Raw genomic sequence first — 20802 nt, forward strand, 5'->3', positions numbered from 1 at the left:
TTTCACCTGCTTTTGTCTCCCTTGCATTCAGTTGAGTATCATCAACAGCCACAGACTATGATAGCAGGGGCGGGGCTTGTTACCCCGTCAGGGGTGGGGCTCATGGGCCAGGTTCCTGACGACCTGGAAGTGGACGATGACCCAAGACCAGAGCCCAATGACCTCTTTGTCGACTTTGGGATGCTGATCCTGGAGGGGCGGAAACCAGAGCGGTCCGTCAAGGGGCGTGTGGAAGGGGAGCACTGTCCACCTCGGTACCCAAATGAAATTAGGCACAGGTGTGCCCCGGATAGGGTGGCAAGGGTATGTATCCATGGCCTGTGCAGTTAGAGTTTTCAGTGAGGTCCTTAAAATGCACCACTTTCCTGTGTTCCTTTGTTTCCATGCTAAGAAGTCTTCTACTATTTTTTGAAGATAACTTTCAGTTTTGAGGCTGATTTAGATCTCCTTATTACTTTATAAACAAAAAAGTGATACTTTCTTGGGGAAACGCTTCCTTGGGGAAACGCTTCCTCGGGGAAACACTTCCTTGGGGAAACACTTCCTTGGGGAAATGCTTACTTGGGGAGACGCTTCCTTGGGGAAACGCTTCCTTGGGGAAACACTTCCGTGTAAAATCTGCTTCTAGAGAGATTTTAGAAAGTTTTCTGTGATTAGCTCTGTTTTAGAAAAGCCTTTCACAGTGAGGTATAAAACTTTATGTTCCCAGACCCAGAATGGGCTTTGCATTCAAAATGTTAGGATCAAATCTATTCCGGGAGGGGGGGTGTACGTACCAAGTACTTGTAATTCTCTGAAGGTTGAAAGATCTTGAATGAATGTACTGCATTTTACCTTTTTTGTGAATTGGATTTCCTATTCTGTCAGAGACAGTTCCCCACATAAATGTACAGACAGGGCAGATATGCACACCACAGAAGTCCTGTTTTACCACTGTAATCCATGCTGTGTATCTCACACTCTTAATTGCTTTGTGGAGCCATTCAGGGTACATAGCACATTTTAGCCTAATGCAAAAAAAACCCCAAAACTAAAATAGAATATTCATCAGAACCAGACTCCTGTCCCCAATACCTGAGCATCCCCAAGTGCCATCGGAGCAGTATCAGCCGGGCAACCCAAGAACCTTTGCCACGGGCCATAATCCTCCACCCTGTCTACACTAAATGCACTCGCTCTGCGTTCCCACAGCTGCATGTATTTTTATCCCACGGGTGGATTCTTGACATGGCTGTCTTTTCCTTTTTCAGCCCAGGCAGGAAACCTGATAATTCACTCAGTCAAGTTTAGTCTCTTTAAGTGGATAAGTTTGATCCTTTAAGCTCCCGCAAGCACTAAGCAGCACGTACAGTAAGGCTTACATGTACATGTACATAGCAACACTGTACATGTTGTGCATAGTTACTGCATGGTTACTGGTACCCAGTACATTATGTCATCTAGGAAAACCTTGATCATGTGTTCATGCTGTCCTGAGCATTGATGTTCATGCAGACTTGATATTGCCTCCTTTGCATAAAATGACCTAGGACATGCATGCCACTACATTGTGTATGCAAGACTACAGTTTTTCAGGTTTGGGTGAAAAGTTATGAGTTTACAGTAAACAATTACCATTTTCTGTGCTTGCAATATGTTACTCGTTTCTTTTACAACAAAACCAAAAAGGGTGAAACCTTTTATTAAAAACGAAATTAACAATATCAACAAAACGCTTCTGCTTCTCTCTGTACACAGTGCCCTCCTGGGCTATCCTGGTACAGTGCACTTATGTACATGTTATAAAATTAGCATTTACAATATTTTATTCTAAAAAAAAAAGAAAGATTGAGAAATTAGAGGCAAAGAACAAATCCAAAGATTTTACATTTCGTGGCCTCTCAGAGAGGATGGTCGGTACAAAAGGTACCAATGCACATCATGATATGCATGTCCAGTACATGTATTTGTGTCCATGTACAGTACATGTACATCACATGTATGCATATCCTACTTTGTTTAAAAGCCAAGGTCCTACAGGGCCATAATTGATTGCAGGTGAAAGGAGCAGGTGCTAACTGCTAAATAGAATGACTTACTAGAGAAGCTGTTTGTGCAATGCAATTCATTAATTACAAAATAAGGTACCACTTAACTGTGGTTTGTGAAATGAGGTTTACACATGCATGGCACATTGTTCATTCTTGTTCAGTGTTCATGCATGCACATGTATGCATGTAGTGTCATGTACATGTACATGTACATGTAGGCTACGTGTAGTACATGTATGTACATACACCCATTCTTGGCATTCATGAAATATTTGGCCAGCAGGGAAAATGGCAAAACCTTGAACAGTCTTCAAAACCATTAATAAATTATACATGGTCACTGATTTACTGAACGATGACCATTTGACTTACATGGGATTAGAGTTTTGTTATTAATGACTATACAACAATATAGAAATACATCTTGAAGACTATACAAGAAGTATAAAAATTGAAAACTGTGATCGGTTGCACAGAAAACAAAAATTAAGTCCGAATAAAAGAAATTAGAATTCCTCTCCAACAGACAGTTTGCACAAAATAATCAACTAGCTATTAAGATACAAAGAATATATGGAACCACCCAGCACATTTAACTTCAACGTTTAATTTTAAAAAACACCGGTACATACATGTACACTACACACTCAATTTCTCGGTCAAGCATGTAGTCAGAGACAGCTATTGGTCAAGGTAATAAAGCACTAGGTCTGTAGCAAGGACATTTATTTTGCAGTTTAATCCACCAGTAGAAATTGGACCAGTTTACTTAGTACTTCCCCACTAAGGCAATCTAACCATGATCATACATTCAATACAGTTCAATGCCAGAAAGATCCTTGTTTCTTGAGTAACACCAGCTTTTGTTCCTCAACCTGTAGACAAAATATTATTACAACAAGTAAACTGACTAAATTGAAATAACAATGTAATCAGTAATCGAGCCAATATGCGTCCGTCCTTGTTTCAAAGATGCTCATACATTTTCCTGCTTGGAAATTCCCCAAATTTTGCAATGTCTAATGCTGTGCAGTAAAATTAAGGCAGTGAAACCAAACTACCAGAGGACGTACTCAAACCCACCTCAGATAATGGGACATGATTGCATGCATGCAATCCATCAGAATGCTGAATAATCAAGCAAAAGTTAGAACTCGGTGAATTTGTTCCATTAGTAAAGGATTCAGCTGAGGAAAACAGCAAAACCAGCACTCCTAATCCTGTTCAAAAATGTGTTTCCTTTTTTTCTCCCAATCATGCCAATGCAAGTACATGTACATGTATGCCACAAGTATATATGTGTATACCGGTACATTGCATTTTTAAACTGACTTCTTCGTGTTTTCATGGCCGGGATGTGTCTTAAATGTATTGTAGCTGCAATGTACAATGTATGAATGTAACTTGGTACCAGGACGTAATGTACCGGTACTTGTAGGTTTATCTTCAAGCAAACTTGAGTTCTCGATTCTGATTGGTCGATCTATGGCAACAAACAGTGTGACGTACATGTTCATGTCCATTTATAAGTGTAATACACAGTTCACATTACACCCCGCATAATGCGCTATTCTATAATGCTAAAAGCAATATGCACATCTATAAAACATATAAATTCAAAGGTGCATTTGTGCGCGTACATTGTAGGCCCTTGCACATCTTTACTTCGTATCAAATTTGCTTGAAGATGAATTTGTTATCATGGTCACGCTCATGAAACACAGAGTAATGGAGTGCTTCTCTGTCCCACGTACGGTACACGAACGTTGTACCATACATGTACACGTACATGTCCGTAACTTGTGTTTTGGTGAGATACCGGAGGTTCATACATGTATGTACATATGTAATATGTATCTAGAGTCATACCGGGGTACATGTACATCTTACAAAGTAATGTGACATACCCTAAATTGTGCACATGTATGCCAGATTGCAAAGTACATGTACAGTACATGTGTTCAAACATAGTCACTGGCCACCGAGCATTCCAATCTGCATTCACCAGGAGATATCACTGAGCTACATGTACATGTACGCAGCTGCCTGTATACAGGTGTACATTTACAAGGTACATGTGCATGTACTGTACATGTACCTTGCATCCAGGGAGTTGATTATGTGTGGCCTTCCCTAGGTGAGGACACAGTGGTCAGCTATAGGACAGCCATACACCTGAATGGCCTGATATACATGTAAAAGCAGATATTCCAATGAATCGCAGCTTTGCACAGCTGTGTATCAACATTGCCAGCTTGTCACAAAAGTAATTAAATTGTCTAAACATTGCGCTTCTGCCATAGTACGGTACGTGTACATCCATGCTTATCAAATTATGATATATCATTAGCAGCTTGTTCAGGGAGGCTAATACCAAAACAAACGTCTTCATCATGAAAATCTTTTTCATCGTACTGTAACAGGCAAAGCGTGTGAACTCAAAATATCAATGGAAATGTAATTTTTTTTATTTATTCAAATATCATTTGTATCAAATGATGGGTTGCTGGAATTGATTTCCAATAGAGAGTTTCTGGTTTTGCACTTTGCAATTATTTTTCTAGGGTAATACATGTAACATTTCAGGAATACTGCCCAAAATAAGCGTCATGCATTAAACAATTAAATTGTATTAGAATTCATCATCACTACACCACGCCGTTCCTTCACATTTCATATTGTGCCCAATTTTAAGGGGGGACCCCTTCACTTTTTCAACTAGAATCTCATACGGCATCCAAGAGTAGTCAAATATTGGTACATGTACATTTGAAACCTGTCAAGTCCTTAACAGAATCCAGCAGTGAACATGGAAAACAAGGGCTCAATTTTGGGTATAACTTGTATCATTTTTCTGATTTGGCATCTGCCTATGATGTTTGATTTGCTGAGATGAAAAATACTTATAAATAAAACTCAGAACTTGGGATAATTGCAGTGGTAATGTCAGAAATAATATCAGATCCGATTCAGATCCTCACACATTCCTTGTGCCAGTAGCCAGTTCCTTGGTAGCTAGACAAATGAGACAGAGCCATGCATAGCCTTACTTAGTTTGGAAGTGAAATTTACTGATATTCCATCCTCCTACGTCATACTTCCTGAAAAACAAATTGAAACCTTAAAAATAAGAAGCCTTACAAGGTGTAATGATTAGCCTGGTGTTACCTACATGTACTATACCCTTGTCAAGCTGTGCACTGCACGATTGTGTATTGATATGGATTAATCCAAAGAGATACTGTATGCCACATTCACGCAAGGGTCCTTAACTTCAGTGTGCATATGCCCCGTTTGGCAGGTCAGAGAGGAATGTAATGTGCGTACGTAGCCGTTCATGTATGTACATGTATGTACATTGTACATGTACTCCGTACCTGTACATGTGTGCAAACGGGAGGGCCCTGCGGTGACGGGTTGTGGTTGCCGGTTTAGTCTGTACACAACAGTACTACTCCTCTGATGGAGGTCTTTTGCATACGCTAATAACTTGTACATAGATTGTGGAGTTAGGGCAAATTGAAATATATTACAAATTGATACTACATGTACATGTATTTGGTCACATATCGCTTACAGTATATTTATCACACGAGTCCCACGAGTGCAAGCGTGAAGGAATTTATCTTCAAGCAAACTTGATGCACAGTAAAGAAAATAAAGGGGCCTATGCACGTTTTACATTTAAAAAAAGAAGACAAAAGATATCAAACGGCGCACAGCAAAAACAGTAACGATGTACCACAATTCTGCCAGATTTTTCTTGGGAGCATGGGAATAATTTGTGTTTTAACTTATTTCACTAACAACAAAACAACGGGGCTTACACTGAGAAAGGAAATTTACATGTACAGTGTACATGTATATGTGCATTTAAACATGTGACGGTCAGCACGAGCAAAAATGCCACTTTTGAATTTACAGTCATGCAGATGTGTGTTTGCTTTTAGTATAAAAATAGCGCAGTGCATTGAGTTAGAACAGCGCATTCCGCAGGCTTTGATACATGTACATGTAGGAACCGTGCAATACGGTTATGGTTGTATACATGTATCACACTGTTTTTGCCGTGGATCGACCAATCAGAACTGAGAATTCAAGTTGCTTGAAGATAATGGGTAGTCCTACAACTTTGTGTAGCAAGCAGGTGGCTTTCATTGCACAGGTATGATTTGCAGATGTGACTAAAGAATAGTTGTGTAAGTACACATGTAGTACCGGCATATTCTCAAAGCAAACAAAATGCCAGAAGTCAAATGTTCTCTGTACCAGTATGCTAAGCAGTACTATGAAATATTAACTCCCTTATCTCACTTTATGTATCCCAACGGCAATATTCATTGAACTTGTACTTTTCGTGGTCCGTTGGTTTTTATGGATCTAGTTGAGTGTTTGAGAGCTCTTCTTGTCAGTGCACAGAGCTGCCATGTTAGTTAAAGTTTCTGAATAATACGTTCTGTGGATCCGCAGTAAAACTCTTGACATGGGCTTTAAGTAAAACTCTTGACATGGGTTTCAAATTCAGTCTTAAATTCTACGTGTAGCCAACGTGTAATTGTAGACCAGCTCGTGAGTCAGCTGCACTGTAGTATTGGAAGAGCTGTTAGATGCACTCTATTTTTTCAATGCATTGGAATCATTCATTACCCTGGAACCAGTCACCACTGACTCACCCTGTGTTGGATCAGTTTCTGCATCACCAAATCAAAGAAGCCACCATCTGGTCACTGTATGAAAATTGCCCGGGCCTTGAGCACAAATTGTTTAGGTCAATAGTTTTCTTTGCTTGTTTAGTGAAATCAAGTTATTCCTGCCCGACTGTGTGTGTGTTTTAGTACTTCATACTCAGTCCTTGATTTGTTTTGCTTGAAAGTGTAATTTTGATTCAGGAAAAAATAAATACATGTACGTGTACGATTCACATCACATTCATATATGTAAATACCTTTGACAGGTTGCCCTATTCAACAACGCGCAATGTGACCGTATATTAACATTTGATAATGCCCGTTGCGATTTGATAATGCCCGCCGCATAAATATGTGGTTGCACCTGGATCCGACTTTTATAATCCATTCCTGTTGGTCAAGAGTCTGTGTGTAACGCAGCACACAGAACTCACCACGCATGCCAAGACTACAGAGATTCTTCTGGACTGCTTGCACCAGGAATATATCATAAAATGGATGGGGTGCTCAGGAATATGAAAGTAAAATTCTTTGGGAAAAAAATCCTTGTTTAACCACTTCATGCTGGGACATTTTTCAATGTTGATGATACTGGGCCGGCATGACTATCATTTTTTCCGTTTTCAAAATCTTTCAAAAATTCATCATTTCATTTTATATAACAGGTCTTGCCCTTACCCAACGTATATTAACAAGCACTGTATGCTCAGTGCTTGTCCGAGAGCTTGCGAAAAAAACCTCACAAGCTTACTCGGGTGGGACTCGAACCCACGACCTCCTGCTTACTAGTGCAGATGTCTTAACCACTCGACCACCGAGCTTGCTGGGGTCGGCTGGCCGGTCCGAGTCAAATGAAGCAGCGGGTACCGCGAACTATTTTCAAGATGTATTTTTTTGCGTTGGGAGATGTTAATTTTATATAACAGGTCTTGCCCTTACCCAACGTATATTAACAAGCACTGTATGCTCAGTGCTTGTCCGAGAGCTTGCGAAAAAAACCTCACAAGCTTACTCGGGTGGGACTCGAACCCACGACCTCCTGCTTACTAGTGCAGATGTCTTAACCACTCGACCACCGAGCTTGCTGGGGTCGGCTGGCCGGTCCGAGTCAAATGAAGCAGCGGGCACCGCGAACTATTTTCAAGATGTATTTTTTTTTTTTTTTGCGTTGGGAGATGTTAATTTTATATAACAGGTCTTGCCCTTACCCAACGTATATTAACAAGCACTGTATGCTCAGTGCTTGTCCGAGAGCTTGCGAAAAAAACCTCACAAGCTTACTCGGGTGGGACTCGAACCCACGACCTCCTGCTTACTAGTGCAGATGTCTTAACCACTCAACCACCGAGCTTGCTGGGGTCGGCTGGCCGGTCCGAGTCAAATGAAGCAGCGGGTACCGCGAACTATTTTCAAGATGTATTTTTTTTTTTGCGTTGGGAGATGTGGTCGAGTGGTTAAGACATCTGCACTAGTAAGCAGGAGGTCGTGGGTTCGAGTCCCACCCGAGTAAGCTTGTGAGGTTTTTTTCGCAAGCTCTCGGACAAGCACTGAGCATACAGTGCTTGTTAATATACGTTGGGTAAGGGCAAGACCTGTTATATAAAATTAACATCTCCCAACGCAAAAAAATACATCTTGAAAATAGTTCGCGGTACCCGCTGCTTCATTTGACTCGGACCGGCCAGCCGACCCCAGCAAGCTCGGTGGTCGAGTGGTTAAGACATCTGCACTAGTAAGCAGGAGGTCGTGGGTTCGAGTCCCACCCGAGTAAGCTTGTGAGGTTTTTTTCGCAAGCTCTCGGACAAGCACTGAGCATACAGTGCTTGTTAATATACGTTGGGTAAGGGCAAGACCTGTTATATAAAATTAACATCTCCCAACGCAAAAAAATACATCTTGAAAATAGTTCGCGGTACCCGCTGCTTCATTTGACTCGGACCGGCCAGCCGACCCCAGCAAGCTCGGTGGTCGAGTGGTTAAGACATCTGCACTAGTAAGCAGGAGGTCGTGGGTTCGAGTCCCACCCGAGTAAGCTTGTGAGGTTTTTTTCGCAAGCTCTCGGACAAGCACTGAGCATACAGTGCTTGTTAATATACGTTGGGTAAGGGCAAGACCTGTTATATAAAATTAACATCTCCCAACGCAAAAAAATACATCTTGAAAATAGTTCGCGGTACCCGCTGCTTCATTTGACTCGGACCGGCCAGCCGACCCCAGCAAGCTCGGTGGTCGAGTGGTTAAGACATCTGCACTAGTAAGCAGGAGGTCGTGGGTTCGAGTCCCACCCGAGTAAGCTTGTGAGGTTTTTTTCGCAAGCTCTCGGACAAGCACTGAGCATACAGTGCTTGTTAATATACGTTGGGTAAGGGCAAGACCTGTTATATAAAATTAACATCTCCCAACGCAAAAAAAAAAATACATCTTGAAAATAGTTCGCGGTACCCGCTGCTTCATTTGACTCGGACTGGCCAGCCGACCCCAGCAAGCTCGGTGGTCGAGTGGTTAAGACATCTGCACTAGTAAGCAGGAGGTCGTGGGTTCGAGTCCCACCCGAGTAAGCTTGTGAGGTTTTTTTCGCAAGCTCTCGGACAAGCACTGAGCATACAGTGCTTGTTAATATACGTTGGGTAAGGGCAAGACCTGTTATATAAAATTAACATCTCCCAACGCAAAAAAATACATCTTGAAAATAGTTCGCGGTACCCGCTGCTTCATTTGACTCGGACCGGCCAGCCGACCCCAGCAAGCTCGGTGGTCGAGTGGTTAAGACATCTGCACTAGTAAGCAGGAGGTCGTGGGTTCGAGTCCCACCCGAGTAAGCTTGTGAGGTTTTTTTCGCAAGCTCTCGGACAAGCACTGAGCATACAGTGCTTGTTAATATACGTTGGGTAAGGGCAAGACCTGTTATATAAAATTAACATCTCCCAACGCAAAAAAAAATACATCTTGAAAATAGTTCGCGGTGCCCGCTGCTTCATTTGACTCGGACCGGCCAGCCGACCCCAGCAAGCTCGGTGGTCGAGTGGTTAAGACATCTGCACTAGTAAGCAGGAGGTCGTGGGTTCGAGTCCCACCCGAGTAAGCTTGTGAGGTTTTTTTTCGCAAGCTCTCGGACAAGCACTGAGCATACAGTGCTTGTTAATATACGTTGGGTAAGGGCAAGACCTGTTATATAAAATTAACATCTCCCAACGCAAAAAAAAAAATACATCTTGAAAATCATTTCATTTGACGGTCGTTTATGGCCGCATGAAGTAATCTTTAGGCACTACTCTAAGTTGACAGGTGACCTTCATTGACGCTCAGAGTATTTCAGCCAGGCCAGCAGCCTTGTAAACAGAGCCCAGATTGTTCGGTATTGTATAACTGTCTTTTGTTCACGAACCTGGCTCCGTGCACTGCTGACCTCTTTTCAATAGGGGCCAGATTAGCGTGCAGCAGTGCTGTGTGGCTCATCGCTGCGGTGGTGGAGCGCTTTTGTCCCCGGTGGTAATCCGCTGGCTCTCGATGACCCAAACCCTGGTATACGGTTTCAAAACAAGGCTGGATAATCACCACTTTTGAGAGTGAAAAATGTCTTTTGTTACAGGGCCCTGTTTCCTTTGTCCGAGTTCAGAGACCCCGGCCTGGCATATAAACTATACGTCTCCGATTCCGGAGTCCCCGGCAGGTAGTGGTTAAGACTGACCAAGCACATTCCCAATTCCCAGCTCAGAATGAACGCTGATAATGCCCTTGCCTGTGGGTCAGACATTAGTCGCGTCCATTCTCCTAAACATGCGCATATTTATTCCCTTTAAAATTAAACGTACACGTAGGTTCATGTACTAGTATTTCACCGTTGCTGGTTTTTACTTTTGTGTTGTTTTATTTTATTGGTTAAATAACATTTATTTTTCAGTGCTCTCTCAAGATTTTTTTACTTAGACTGTCACAAGACCAACATAAGCCCTCTACTCTGAATTAAGTCACAAATTTTCCAAATGAAAGCAAGTTTTGCATTCCTTTGTAATTGTTCACCCTGTTGCTTGTAACCAGTCTTATCACTGGTTTTGTGTGTGGTCATATTTATGAGGACTAATCACAACACTGCTACATGTATGTACATGTATAAAGTTGTGCCGCCATTGTGACAATAACAAGTTTGATCCCCCTACACAAATAAAAGGTTATTGTACTCCATAAATTTTTCTCATATTGTGGTATGCACTACCGTGCGTTGTTGTGGAACTGTCATTGTTAGCAGTACCATGACACCTTGACTTTGTGTATAATATGGGTATTATTTGAGTTCGTCCCCCATAGACCTTCCGCTGTTCTGGTGTGACAGCGTAAACAAGTTTGACAAAGTGACCCAAACCTTGTGATAATATATGACTAATGCTGCTTTTGGTTTCAGGCGTAAGCTAAGTGTTCATACCGGTATGATGAAATTATATCAAAACATGTATGTGTCATCACCGTGGGTTATTTTCTAGGCTGTTGTACACGCACACACACACGTACGTCATTCTGTATACCTTATTTCATTCTGTACCTTACAGATGTACTTCACTGTATACAGGTATACATGTACATGAAGTTTCAGCGACTGCACTGTGACAGTATGTTTTTACCCCAACACAGCATACCCACTGTACATGTGCTGATGTTAAAACTCTACTTTCGTATATCCAGGGAAAGATGCTGTACTGTAAACGTGTGCATACGCGTACACATGCATGTATTTTGTACACATGTCAGTACCATGTACATAGAACATTTTTCAGATGGGATAGGTAGCCTTCACCACATTGAGGGGACAAATTCTTTTTGGTAGGAAATTGGAGACCTTGCAAGTTGCAGGGACAGAAATTTGTCTGTAGTGTATTCCAACATGTGTGTTGTCACCATAAGTCTGTCACATCAGGGACTTTGTATGTAAACATGTAGGTAGGCCCTCTCCACTTTGTGAGGGCAGTTCAGGAAGGTCAGAACTGCATTGTACAAGTACATGCATGGACAAAACTGTCCCCATAATGTTTTGCATCCCCATTATATAATGTCTAACTTCAAAGTGTGTTGGCCCTGTAAACCGGTAGACAGTATGTGTGTTTACCAGTGCACACATAATACTTTGCATGTACATGTACATGTATGAACATCACAAATGCATACACTGTACATGTAGGTTGCTTAAAGTGTGGCCTCCATGAATTTTTCTAAGACACAATTTTTCTGCCACTTTGTACCCATCTTCAGTGTATGAAAACTCTTCCACTTTCCTGTTTGGTTACGTGTACGTGCACTGAAAATTGCACTTGTCAAACATTTAAAATTATTCATGCTTTCCTGGACAACTGAGGGCATAGTTGCTGTGATGTCATCCAGGGAAGACATGCATGTAGTTCAGTGCATAGGTTTTTCTTTTAAAATTGTGAGCCTAGAATTTACTTTATACTGAAAACATTATTGCTCTGTACATAAACAACAAATCAGCAAGGAAGGAAATTAAGTCCAGCAAAATCTACCAAACTGCAGGACTTTTTTGTGTACAAACCAGTGTAACATTAATTTTAGGCTTTCTTCCTGGGATGACATCAAAGTTTTGCTTCCATGCATAAAAAAGGAAAAGGCAGTGTAATGCATGTACCCTTTGAAATAGTGTAAAGTTGAAAGTAAACTTAACTGAGACACAAAGGTGCATTTTGAAGGTTTGTATCAAAACAAATTGATTGCAGCTCTACCCTTTAAAATGACACTTGTACAGCGAATGAACTGTGCAAAATAGATTACCGCACTGGTAAATTGAGCTATGTACCCGGTAAGCCTCCATTTGTGAGAGCCGATTGGACTTCGTTTGCTATATGTATATGCACATCCTGTCAAATTGAGCTGCAGTTCTGTTGGGTTAAATTTGATGACCTTCATGCCCAGTTGCTCTTTCATTAGTGTTTGTATTAAATTGCCAGCTACATGTATTGGGGGAATCACTTCAGCTTTCGTGTACATGTACATGTAGTCAGGGTTTTGTCAGTAAACCTGCTCAGTAGGCACACATTCATACTATATCCTGAAGGGTTAAATTACATCTGACAAGTCTGAGACTGACAATTTTCCAGTGCACAGTACCCTGCATTTCATATACATGTACCAGGATATGTATATTTTGTATATTGGCCCTTGACCATGTTAAAATGTGAGAGTCCACTGACATGCCAGCTAGTTGCTTTTTAGGGACCAGACTGAAAATGCAAATAACAGTGCCACATACATGTACATATGTACATGTACATACATGTAATTCATGTACCGGTACATGTAAATTTATGATTCTCAAATCTTGTCTGTTACATGTATATATTAACCCTTATTGCTTTCACCTACATGTACATTTTATACATCTCCCCAGCTCTCTTTCAATTTTGAGTCATGGGCCTTAGGTGCCATTTATGACATCCTCTTTGTTTGGCACTGTTTGTTCATCCTTTCACCCTATCCCCTCCCTCTATTCACGCGGACCCATTCAGTGCCCCTGTGTGTACATGTGTTTGGGAATATGTCACGTGACTTTATGTACATTAATCAGACATGGGAGCTGTAGACTTGCTTCTGAGTTTAATAAAACAGCATCACGTTTATACTGTTGTGATTCTGTACAGTGGGAGATCACAAAGAGTCTTGCCTTTTTTTCCTTGGCTTGCATAGTGCAAGCAGATAGAAGCTGCCCGCTCGTACATCTGCTTCCTGTGTCTCAACAACATCCCGATGTCCATCGAGGTCTTGCTGTACCCGGACTGCTGTCGGGAGGGGGAGCAGGCAGGCATAGAGATGACCAGCACCAGCGAGGAGACGGCGCAGACCCCTGACCAGCCCTCCCCGCACCTGCTCCTGGAGCAGTGGATTATCCAGCTGCTACCAAAGAGGTACATGTACTGTAGGCACGGCCCAAGTCCCCACTGCATCTGGATACGCTGCTTACTTTCACTCACTTTGTACCCTGCGCTGTTCCATGCTGTGGGACTCCATTTGGTTTGTGTCAGTAACTTGTGTCATCCTAATGCCTACTAGATATTTTGGTTTTGTTTTTGTCTGTGGTTTTTTTCAAACTGCCTAATCCTCTGACCTTCGACCCTAGTACAGAGTGACACCTGACTCTTCTCTGGCCAACGTCTTGGAGCTTCCCACATTGATCAATGCACAATTCTTCTAAGCGCATAAAATATTCTGTACATGTAGCTAAAACAGTGACTGACCCAGGGCATGTTTTCTTTTTCTGATCTGGGTGACAATTTCTGTCTGTAAAGTGACTCCATTGGTTGGAGAGCAGAAACTGGAAAGAAAGAAAAATAGTGGGGTTGGTGTTTGCAGTGGCTTCTCATCCTCCGTGTTCCCTACTTGTAAAACATGCTACTGGACAAAATTTCATGTGATGTTGCATTTGACTCCCTTCTCATAGATGTTTCACATAACTTGCTAAGTAGGTTTTTTTTTTGCACAGCATTCATGTCCATTCAAGCTGTGCAATTTTTCATCTTCGGCATTCTTCAACTCTCTTTCCTTTCCTCGCCTGCCTGTTCCATTCCACATGCAGAGTGTCTGTTGCCACTGGCCGTTCCAAAACTTTGCTTAAATTTTCAAAAATTGTTTCTCTTCACAGGTTCCCTGATGGGCACTCCCATAGCCACCTGCTCTTCCAGGCTGTACGATCTTTCTTGCATTTCTCTCAGATCAGTGCCTGGCTCAGCTCCACGCAGGGACGATTACCAAAGAACATTGTCTACAGGTCAGACTTTATCCCCATATAGTTTTCTGACACAAAGACAGCCTCCTGTTTTTTTTGGTTTTTTTACTTCACATCAGATGGTTATTTACATGTGCATAATCCTCACCACTGCGGTTGCAGATTGTTCCTAATTTTGTTCATGTTTCCAAGTGAGTAGCCGTAACTTTGGGCTTCAGGTGTATATCACTTTTTGGGTAATATATTAAGAAAAAAGGTGACCATTGTATTTCCTGCAAAAAGTGAGGCCTCAAGCATTGAAACGGATCAAGGGTGGCAGAATAATGCTAGTGCTTATGGGCCAGCTAACTTAAGCAAGTCGTTTGGTAAAATGCATTACGGGGGTAAAGAAGAGAGTTTGTTTGGAGGATTTTTTGTTCAGCACCGTTATTGTGTCATTTTATTTAATTCACAAGGGGAAAAATCAGAAGAGCCTAGGTCCATGTTTGCCTTGTTTCTTGAGCCGGGTTTTACTGTACCCGGCAAGAGAACCACAGTTGACCACTTTGGTTCCTGTTTCTTGTTGACAGGGTCTGTGCCCCAGGGGAGTCGTTTCCAACCAGTTTTTCTTCTACTCCAGAGGTGCACACTTTCCCCATCCTGAACCTGTCCAAGTCGTCTAGTCTACGGGTCACTGTTGCTTCTCTACCTCGCTCTCAGAGCATACCTGCCCTTCCCTGCTACAATGCGGCTCATTCTGCCATGGGCAGAGCCGCCAGGAAGGGTGGCAGTGATAGGGATGCTGAAGATGATGACAGGGAGTTCAGTTATGCCTTCGTTGATCCAAGCCGAGAGCGGGATCAGCGGAGTGGAGAGGAACTGAAGGAGGAAAGGAGACAGAAGCAGGATCAGAAGACGATCCATGTCTCCAGTGGAGCAGCATCATCAGACCAGGAAGAACTGGCAAGACAGGGGAGTGCTACGGCTGCTCAGAAGTTGCGAGTCTTGCTCCCCGAGCCCAAAGACACACCTCCCTTCCACCCAGAGCAGAAGGGGCACAAACTACCAAAGTTGAGAGACAGCTCCCCGCAGCATGTTCGCCGCCGCCCCTTGAGACCAACAACCTGTGACAACCTCCCCCAGAGGCCGGCATCAAGCGAGAAGTTCGAGGAGAAGCCACCAACGTCGGCCAAGCTGAGATGCCAGCAGGCAGAGGAATCCAGCAAGGGGAAGCACACCCCGACCTATGAGCTGTATTACACCAGCGGCCAGCCCAGCTTCTCCACGGTGGAGTTGGAGCGGCGGATCCAGGAGCTGAAACTACAGAAGCTGGAGAGGAGTTCCAGTAGCTCCCCTGAGTGTGTGACATCGACCCCCCCGCCCTCACGGGGGGAGTCCACTCCAAGACCTATCTGTGCTTGGAGAGATAGGACGCCCAGTCTAGAGGAGGACGATGGCATCTTCTTCACGGCCAAGTCCTCTCTGGAAGACCGGGGATTTGCCGTGCAAGATGTGCACAGGACGTTGCACAGAGAGGACGAGGATGTGCCCTCTACAGAGTTTGGCACGCCTCTCTCCACAGTTCCCTGGTTATCTTACCAGAAGTCCACGGATTCAGACTCCGGAAACCAGGGCCACACGCACTGCGAAAGTCAAGCTGAGAGCGTCTTTGTTGGGAATCAACCAAAGCATGGTTTCAGCGGAACAGACATCCCAACATCCTTCAGCCAATCCAATGCAAGAAAAAGCAATTTTTCACCCCAAACACCTGAAATGCAATCGCCGCACTGCCCCTATGCAATTGGTGGTGCTGAACCAACAGGCAACAACGCCTTGTCAAACGTTAGCCAACAGCCAAGCCAACCACTAACCACTCAAAACCAGAGGACAACCATTGATCACGTCCAAGGTGCCTACACTATCCTTGGCTGCTCACCCTGTCAGAACCAAGCCAACCAAAGTCCGTCTGCCAGTGCTGTCTCAGGGAACACCCCTTCTCCTACATCCTCACCTCGCCATGCCCGTAGGCGGGGCTTCAGCCTCGACAGCCATGACTTTCAGGCCAATATCCCAGCGCCTTTCCGCAAGCCACTGCAGTACGAAGGGAGTTCAGAAAACACAACCAGTGTCTCCTCTCCGTTCACCCCAGTATTTGGAAGAAGCAAGTCCTTGTTCAAGAGCATCCTTGGAAAGGAAAATAATGCTCGAAGCAAAGAGGTGAGCACCGTACAGAGCCATCTGAAAAGCAATCTGCTTAACAGAATTTTATGTGCCCAGCAAATTGATTAGCAAAATATTCATTCCTTAGAGAAGTGATTACCAAAATTGCATGAGACCCATTCACCAAGGTGCATATGACACAGAATTGTGGCAGTTTACAGTTGTAACTTCAGCAGAACTTAATCTCCTGGCTTCAGCAGTTTGGTGGGAATTGTCCCCTAGGTAAGGCACGTCTTTGTGTCATCAGATTTCCTTTTCGAGTGGCAAAGGCCAGCCCGTACTTGGAGGAAAAATGAACATGTACATTTACATTTAAGCACTAATGTCAGATCAACTCTTCTTTCTGCAAAGTTGGCCACATTTTAACTCAACCGAATTTCACTGCAGATATTCCATGACATCAGATTCACTTTACCTTTGTGTTCTCCTGAAGTATGAGCAGGCTTTGAGGCAGCAAAGTGCTATTGCATTGATCTGCTTCAGTTTAGAGACTTCAGTATAGTTGTCTTGCCTTGGCAGAACAAACCTTTGCAGACAGATAGCCAAAACAGCCTGTGCAACTACATGTAAACTGTGTGATTTAGTGCATTGTTTGAGTGTTGAGTTAAATTTGCACCAAAAATCTGTGTTCTTATTATCCCTCAAATTTGGAACCTGATTTCGTAATGCATTCCTGGAAATACAGAATAAGTCATTGCTACGAACTATGTACAAACTAGTGCAATGAAAAGAGACTTAGCTTGGAAAGTATCCCCAGCTTTTAACGACCCTTTAGATTAGAAGTCATATTTTTCTTGTTAATGAGTTCAGTGTATTGCTAGATTCCAAATGATGGGTCCTCTGTGTCTATATCAAAAATTGATTAAAAGTCGTGGCCCACCATTTTATTCCTGTGAATCAAGGTTACATCTCCTTAATTCTTCTCTGACAGAGTCTACCGGCAGAGAGTGGGGAGGCCACCACTCCGCCTACGCTGTCAGGCCTGAGGAGTGGTCTGATGAGAAGATCCCTGGATAGCTCCAACACCTACGTCTTCAACCCCAGCACTGGCCTGCCCATTAACTCCAGTCCAGTAAGTCCTCGGTTCTGCTCATTCCAGCTGAGCATAGGATCCTAGACATTACCATGTGCCACTGCATGTGTGCTTTCTCATGGGGGGGCATGCCTACCAGCATGGTGGGAGCTCCGCCCCCCCTTCCCCCCAGCACAGTCTGTCATCAGGAGACTCAGGTCTTGTCATCAGGTGTCGTCTGGGGACGGACAGCACACTGTCTGAAACATTGAGTAAAACTGGCTCCTTTCAGAGGCAAACATACAAAAGAGATACTGGTGGTTCATATGCTGCATGGCTTTACTATAAACCACTCGCCTTAGGTGGGTGTATACCCACCGTGCAAACCTTGAAATCTTATTTATTTAACATCCTATTGGTTGAAGAAGCATTTAACATGTACGCATGGCCTACGTACAAGTGTGGCTTTATCACAGTAGTGGCTTGTGTTACTGGTCACCAAATCAGTCTGTATACAGGATGGGAGACTGTTATGGTTCAGGTTTGTCTTTGCTAGTGGACTCCCACACACAACTTGGACTGAGATACAGCAAAAACTTCCCTCCTGTTTTTACACAGAAAGATTGAAAACGAACGGTAACTTCCCCTCTGGTTGATGCGCACACTTAAGCTCAAAGTATCGTACACAGCCACATCAAATTTAACCATCACCCAACTCCCCCTAGCAGGCCGCATAGTACCCTCAACAGTTCTTGTACAGAACTCGCTGGGTGACGCACATTCCTGTGAAATTACCAAGCTGTGAAAAGACTGAGATGACCTTTCAAGGAGCAGAAAGTGAGACGACATGTGGAATGTTTCAATCAAGGCAGGTCTTTTATTTTCCCCTCAGGCACCTCTGCGTAAAGCCAAGACAGAACAGGACTGTGCATCACTACTCAAACCACGCTCTCTTCTCAAGAGGTGAGTTGACTGAGAATGAACAGCCCATGGTGTACAACATATGAAATACCAAACTCTTCAGTAGCTTCCCCCAGTTCTCCACTTGTTCGGTGCCAGTTTCGTCAAACGCTCTTTCCACGATCCCTATATGTTTTCCTGAAGTTCTACTCCGACCGTGCATTAGTACGGCTAAATGCAACATAAGTCCAAATGTTGTGTCTTGCCAGTGGAGAGATTTAACAAGGGTACGCTGTAGATATGCGTACAGCCAAAGTTACATCTCATCCCAAGCACTACATGATGTCAACAAAATCCGCTGATTTATTGTGCTGCAAAGGTTGCATTTGGAGAGGTTAGCATTGCAGACTTGATGGATTCTGTTATATTTTGCAGGGTTCTGAGAAAAACCCAAGTGGGGATTATATGTGACCCAGCACATCGAAATCAGGAATAGTGACAAATTGACTTTTTGAGATTTGTACATGGACAGAAAGAGAAATTCATAAGCTTTCAAATGGTACACATTACAAGTGTGTTGACAGTGACCTTTGATACATTCCCTTCCAAAATAAACAGACACTGCCACATTGATTTTTCAACATTTACCCACATCCCCACTTTACTCAGCCGGCCTTTACTCAAATGGCCTCAGCGACTTATTCCTGATACAATGTACTGAGTCACATATGTATAGTTGCATACTTCTATCAAACGCTCTTGTCCTTGTATCCAATTGTTCTTGTCTAGTTCTCCTTCATGCAATGATCTTGAGAACTCCAACGTACCACTGTCTCAGGCTACCAGGGTATTCAGCACCAGTGCCCCAGCCTCAACGAGCTGTCTGTTAGGCAACTTTGAGGTTAGTAGAGTAATTTGCAAGTGTGCACTGGATGTGTATTTTATTGAGATGGTTTGTCCACATTTCTGGTTTGATGGTTTTCAATACTTGCGCGCCTCAAGACTGTCTGCAAACTGAAGTCAGTAGGCACATAACACCTAGAGCCATACATGTCTGACCCATTCAGTGCTGGGTTTACATGTGAGAGTGCATGCATAGTCTCCTCACCAAAGGGCCATAGTGTGCTCCCCTATTTGAACTGAAGTACTTCGGTTTGGATTCACAGGAATCAGTATTGAACGGCAGGCTTGAGCCGCTAGGAACAATCGATGGATTCACGGCTGAGATCGGGGCCAGCGGGTCATTCTGTCCCAAGCACATTACACTTCCTGTCACAACGTTCTTCTACAGTGTGTCCGATGACGACGCACCCTCTTCATATTTTGTAAGTTGATGAAATTTGAGTCTTAGTGTCTACAGAAAGCTTGACTTACCAACTTCTAAGTTAGTACCTGTCTGTGGATTTCACTTGTTTCCTGCAGGGCCAGTCGGTTTTGAACCGTACAGGTAAAAGGTCAAGGTCATTATGATCAAATAAAAAAGTAAGGGTTTCTCCACATAATACTTGGACACGGTACATTGTTTCCAAACTTCACAGGCTGTTCTTAGATCTTGTTGGTTAGTAGATTGCATTTTGTGGGTTAATATAATCTCAAATTGAAGAGAAGCCATAAGAGTTAGGCCTGGTCAAGCTCAGCAGGGCATTACATGTTTTTAATGCATAATTCTTGTCCTCATGATGTAGGGTTACATTAACCTGGAACATCTTGGAAGGCGAGGATACCACATACCCAAAGTAGGAACCATCCAAGCTGTAAGTCATGTGAACTTTGAACTTTCACCCATGACCTCTCATCCCAACAAGCTTACAAACTATGTGTGTGTCTGAAGTGGGCTTCGAGAGCTATGGCTTTGTCTTCATATAACTGGCAAAGACTTAGCCCCAGTTCATGATATAAGATTTCAGACATGCTCCCAAGAACCCAGCTTTGTCCAAATTTCTTGACTGTGTCTATCATAGTTGCTGCAGCCGCAACCCATAGAATCATATAATTCCAAGCCACAGCCAAGTCATTTGGACAGGGCCCAATATCCTCACCCTCTGTTTCAAACAGACACTGTTCAATCCCAACAAGACGGTGGTCAAGATGTTCGTGATGCGGTACAACTTGTCGGACATGCCGCCCAACTGCCAGACCTTCGCACGGCAGCGGATCTACTACATGCCCAGCAATGCACAGCTGGCGGACGACTGTGAGAAGGAGCTGCGGTACCTCATACACATCAGGTGGGTTGGAGTAGCTTGCCAC

At 43.3% G+C, this 20802-nt stretch overlaps 1 protein-coding gene across 1 annotated transcript in view; it reads left to right on the plus strand.

Annotated features, from left to right (window-relative positions):
• LOC110978090 (atos homolog protein A-like) overlaps positions 1-20802 on the plus strand; it is a 32288-nt gene that overhangs the window by 6913 nt on the left and 4573 nt on the right. The window contains exons 2-11 of the mRNA XM_022232780.2: positions 32-303; positions 13406-13623; positions 14358-14483; positions 15011-16637; positions 17572-17712; positions 18545-18615; positions 19342-19453; positions 19719-19877; positions 20238-20306; positions 20608-20780. Coding sequence (XP_022088472.2) covers positions 32-303; positions 13406-13623; positions 14358-14483; positions 15011-16637; positions 17572-17712; positions 18545-18615; positions 19342-19453; positions 19719-19877; positions 20238-20306; positions 20608-20780 — 2968 coding nt within the window. The remainder of the gene's footprint in view (positions 1-31; positions 304-13405; positions 13624-14357; positions 14484-15010; positions 16638-17571; positions 17713-18544; positions 18616-19341; positions 19454-19718; positions 19878-20237; positions 20307-20607; positions 20781-20802) is intronic.

This window comes from Acanthaster planci, linkage group LG08, assembly GCF_054643075.1.
Source record: "Acanthaster planci isolate LZ-2023a linkage group LG08, COTS_SCS, whole genome shotgun sequence".
NCBI classification, from domain to species: domain Eukaryota; kingdom Metazoa; phylum Echinodermata; class Asteroidea; order Valvatida; family Acanthasteridae; genus Acanthaster; species Acanthaster planci.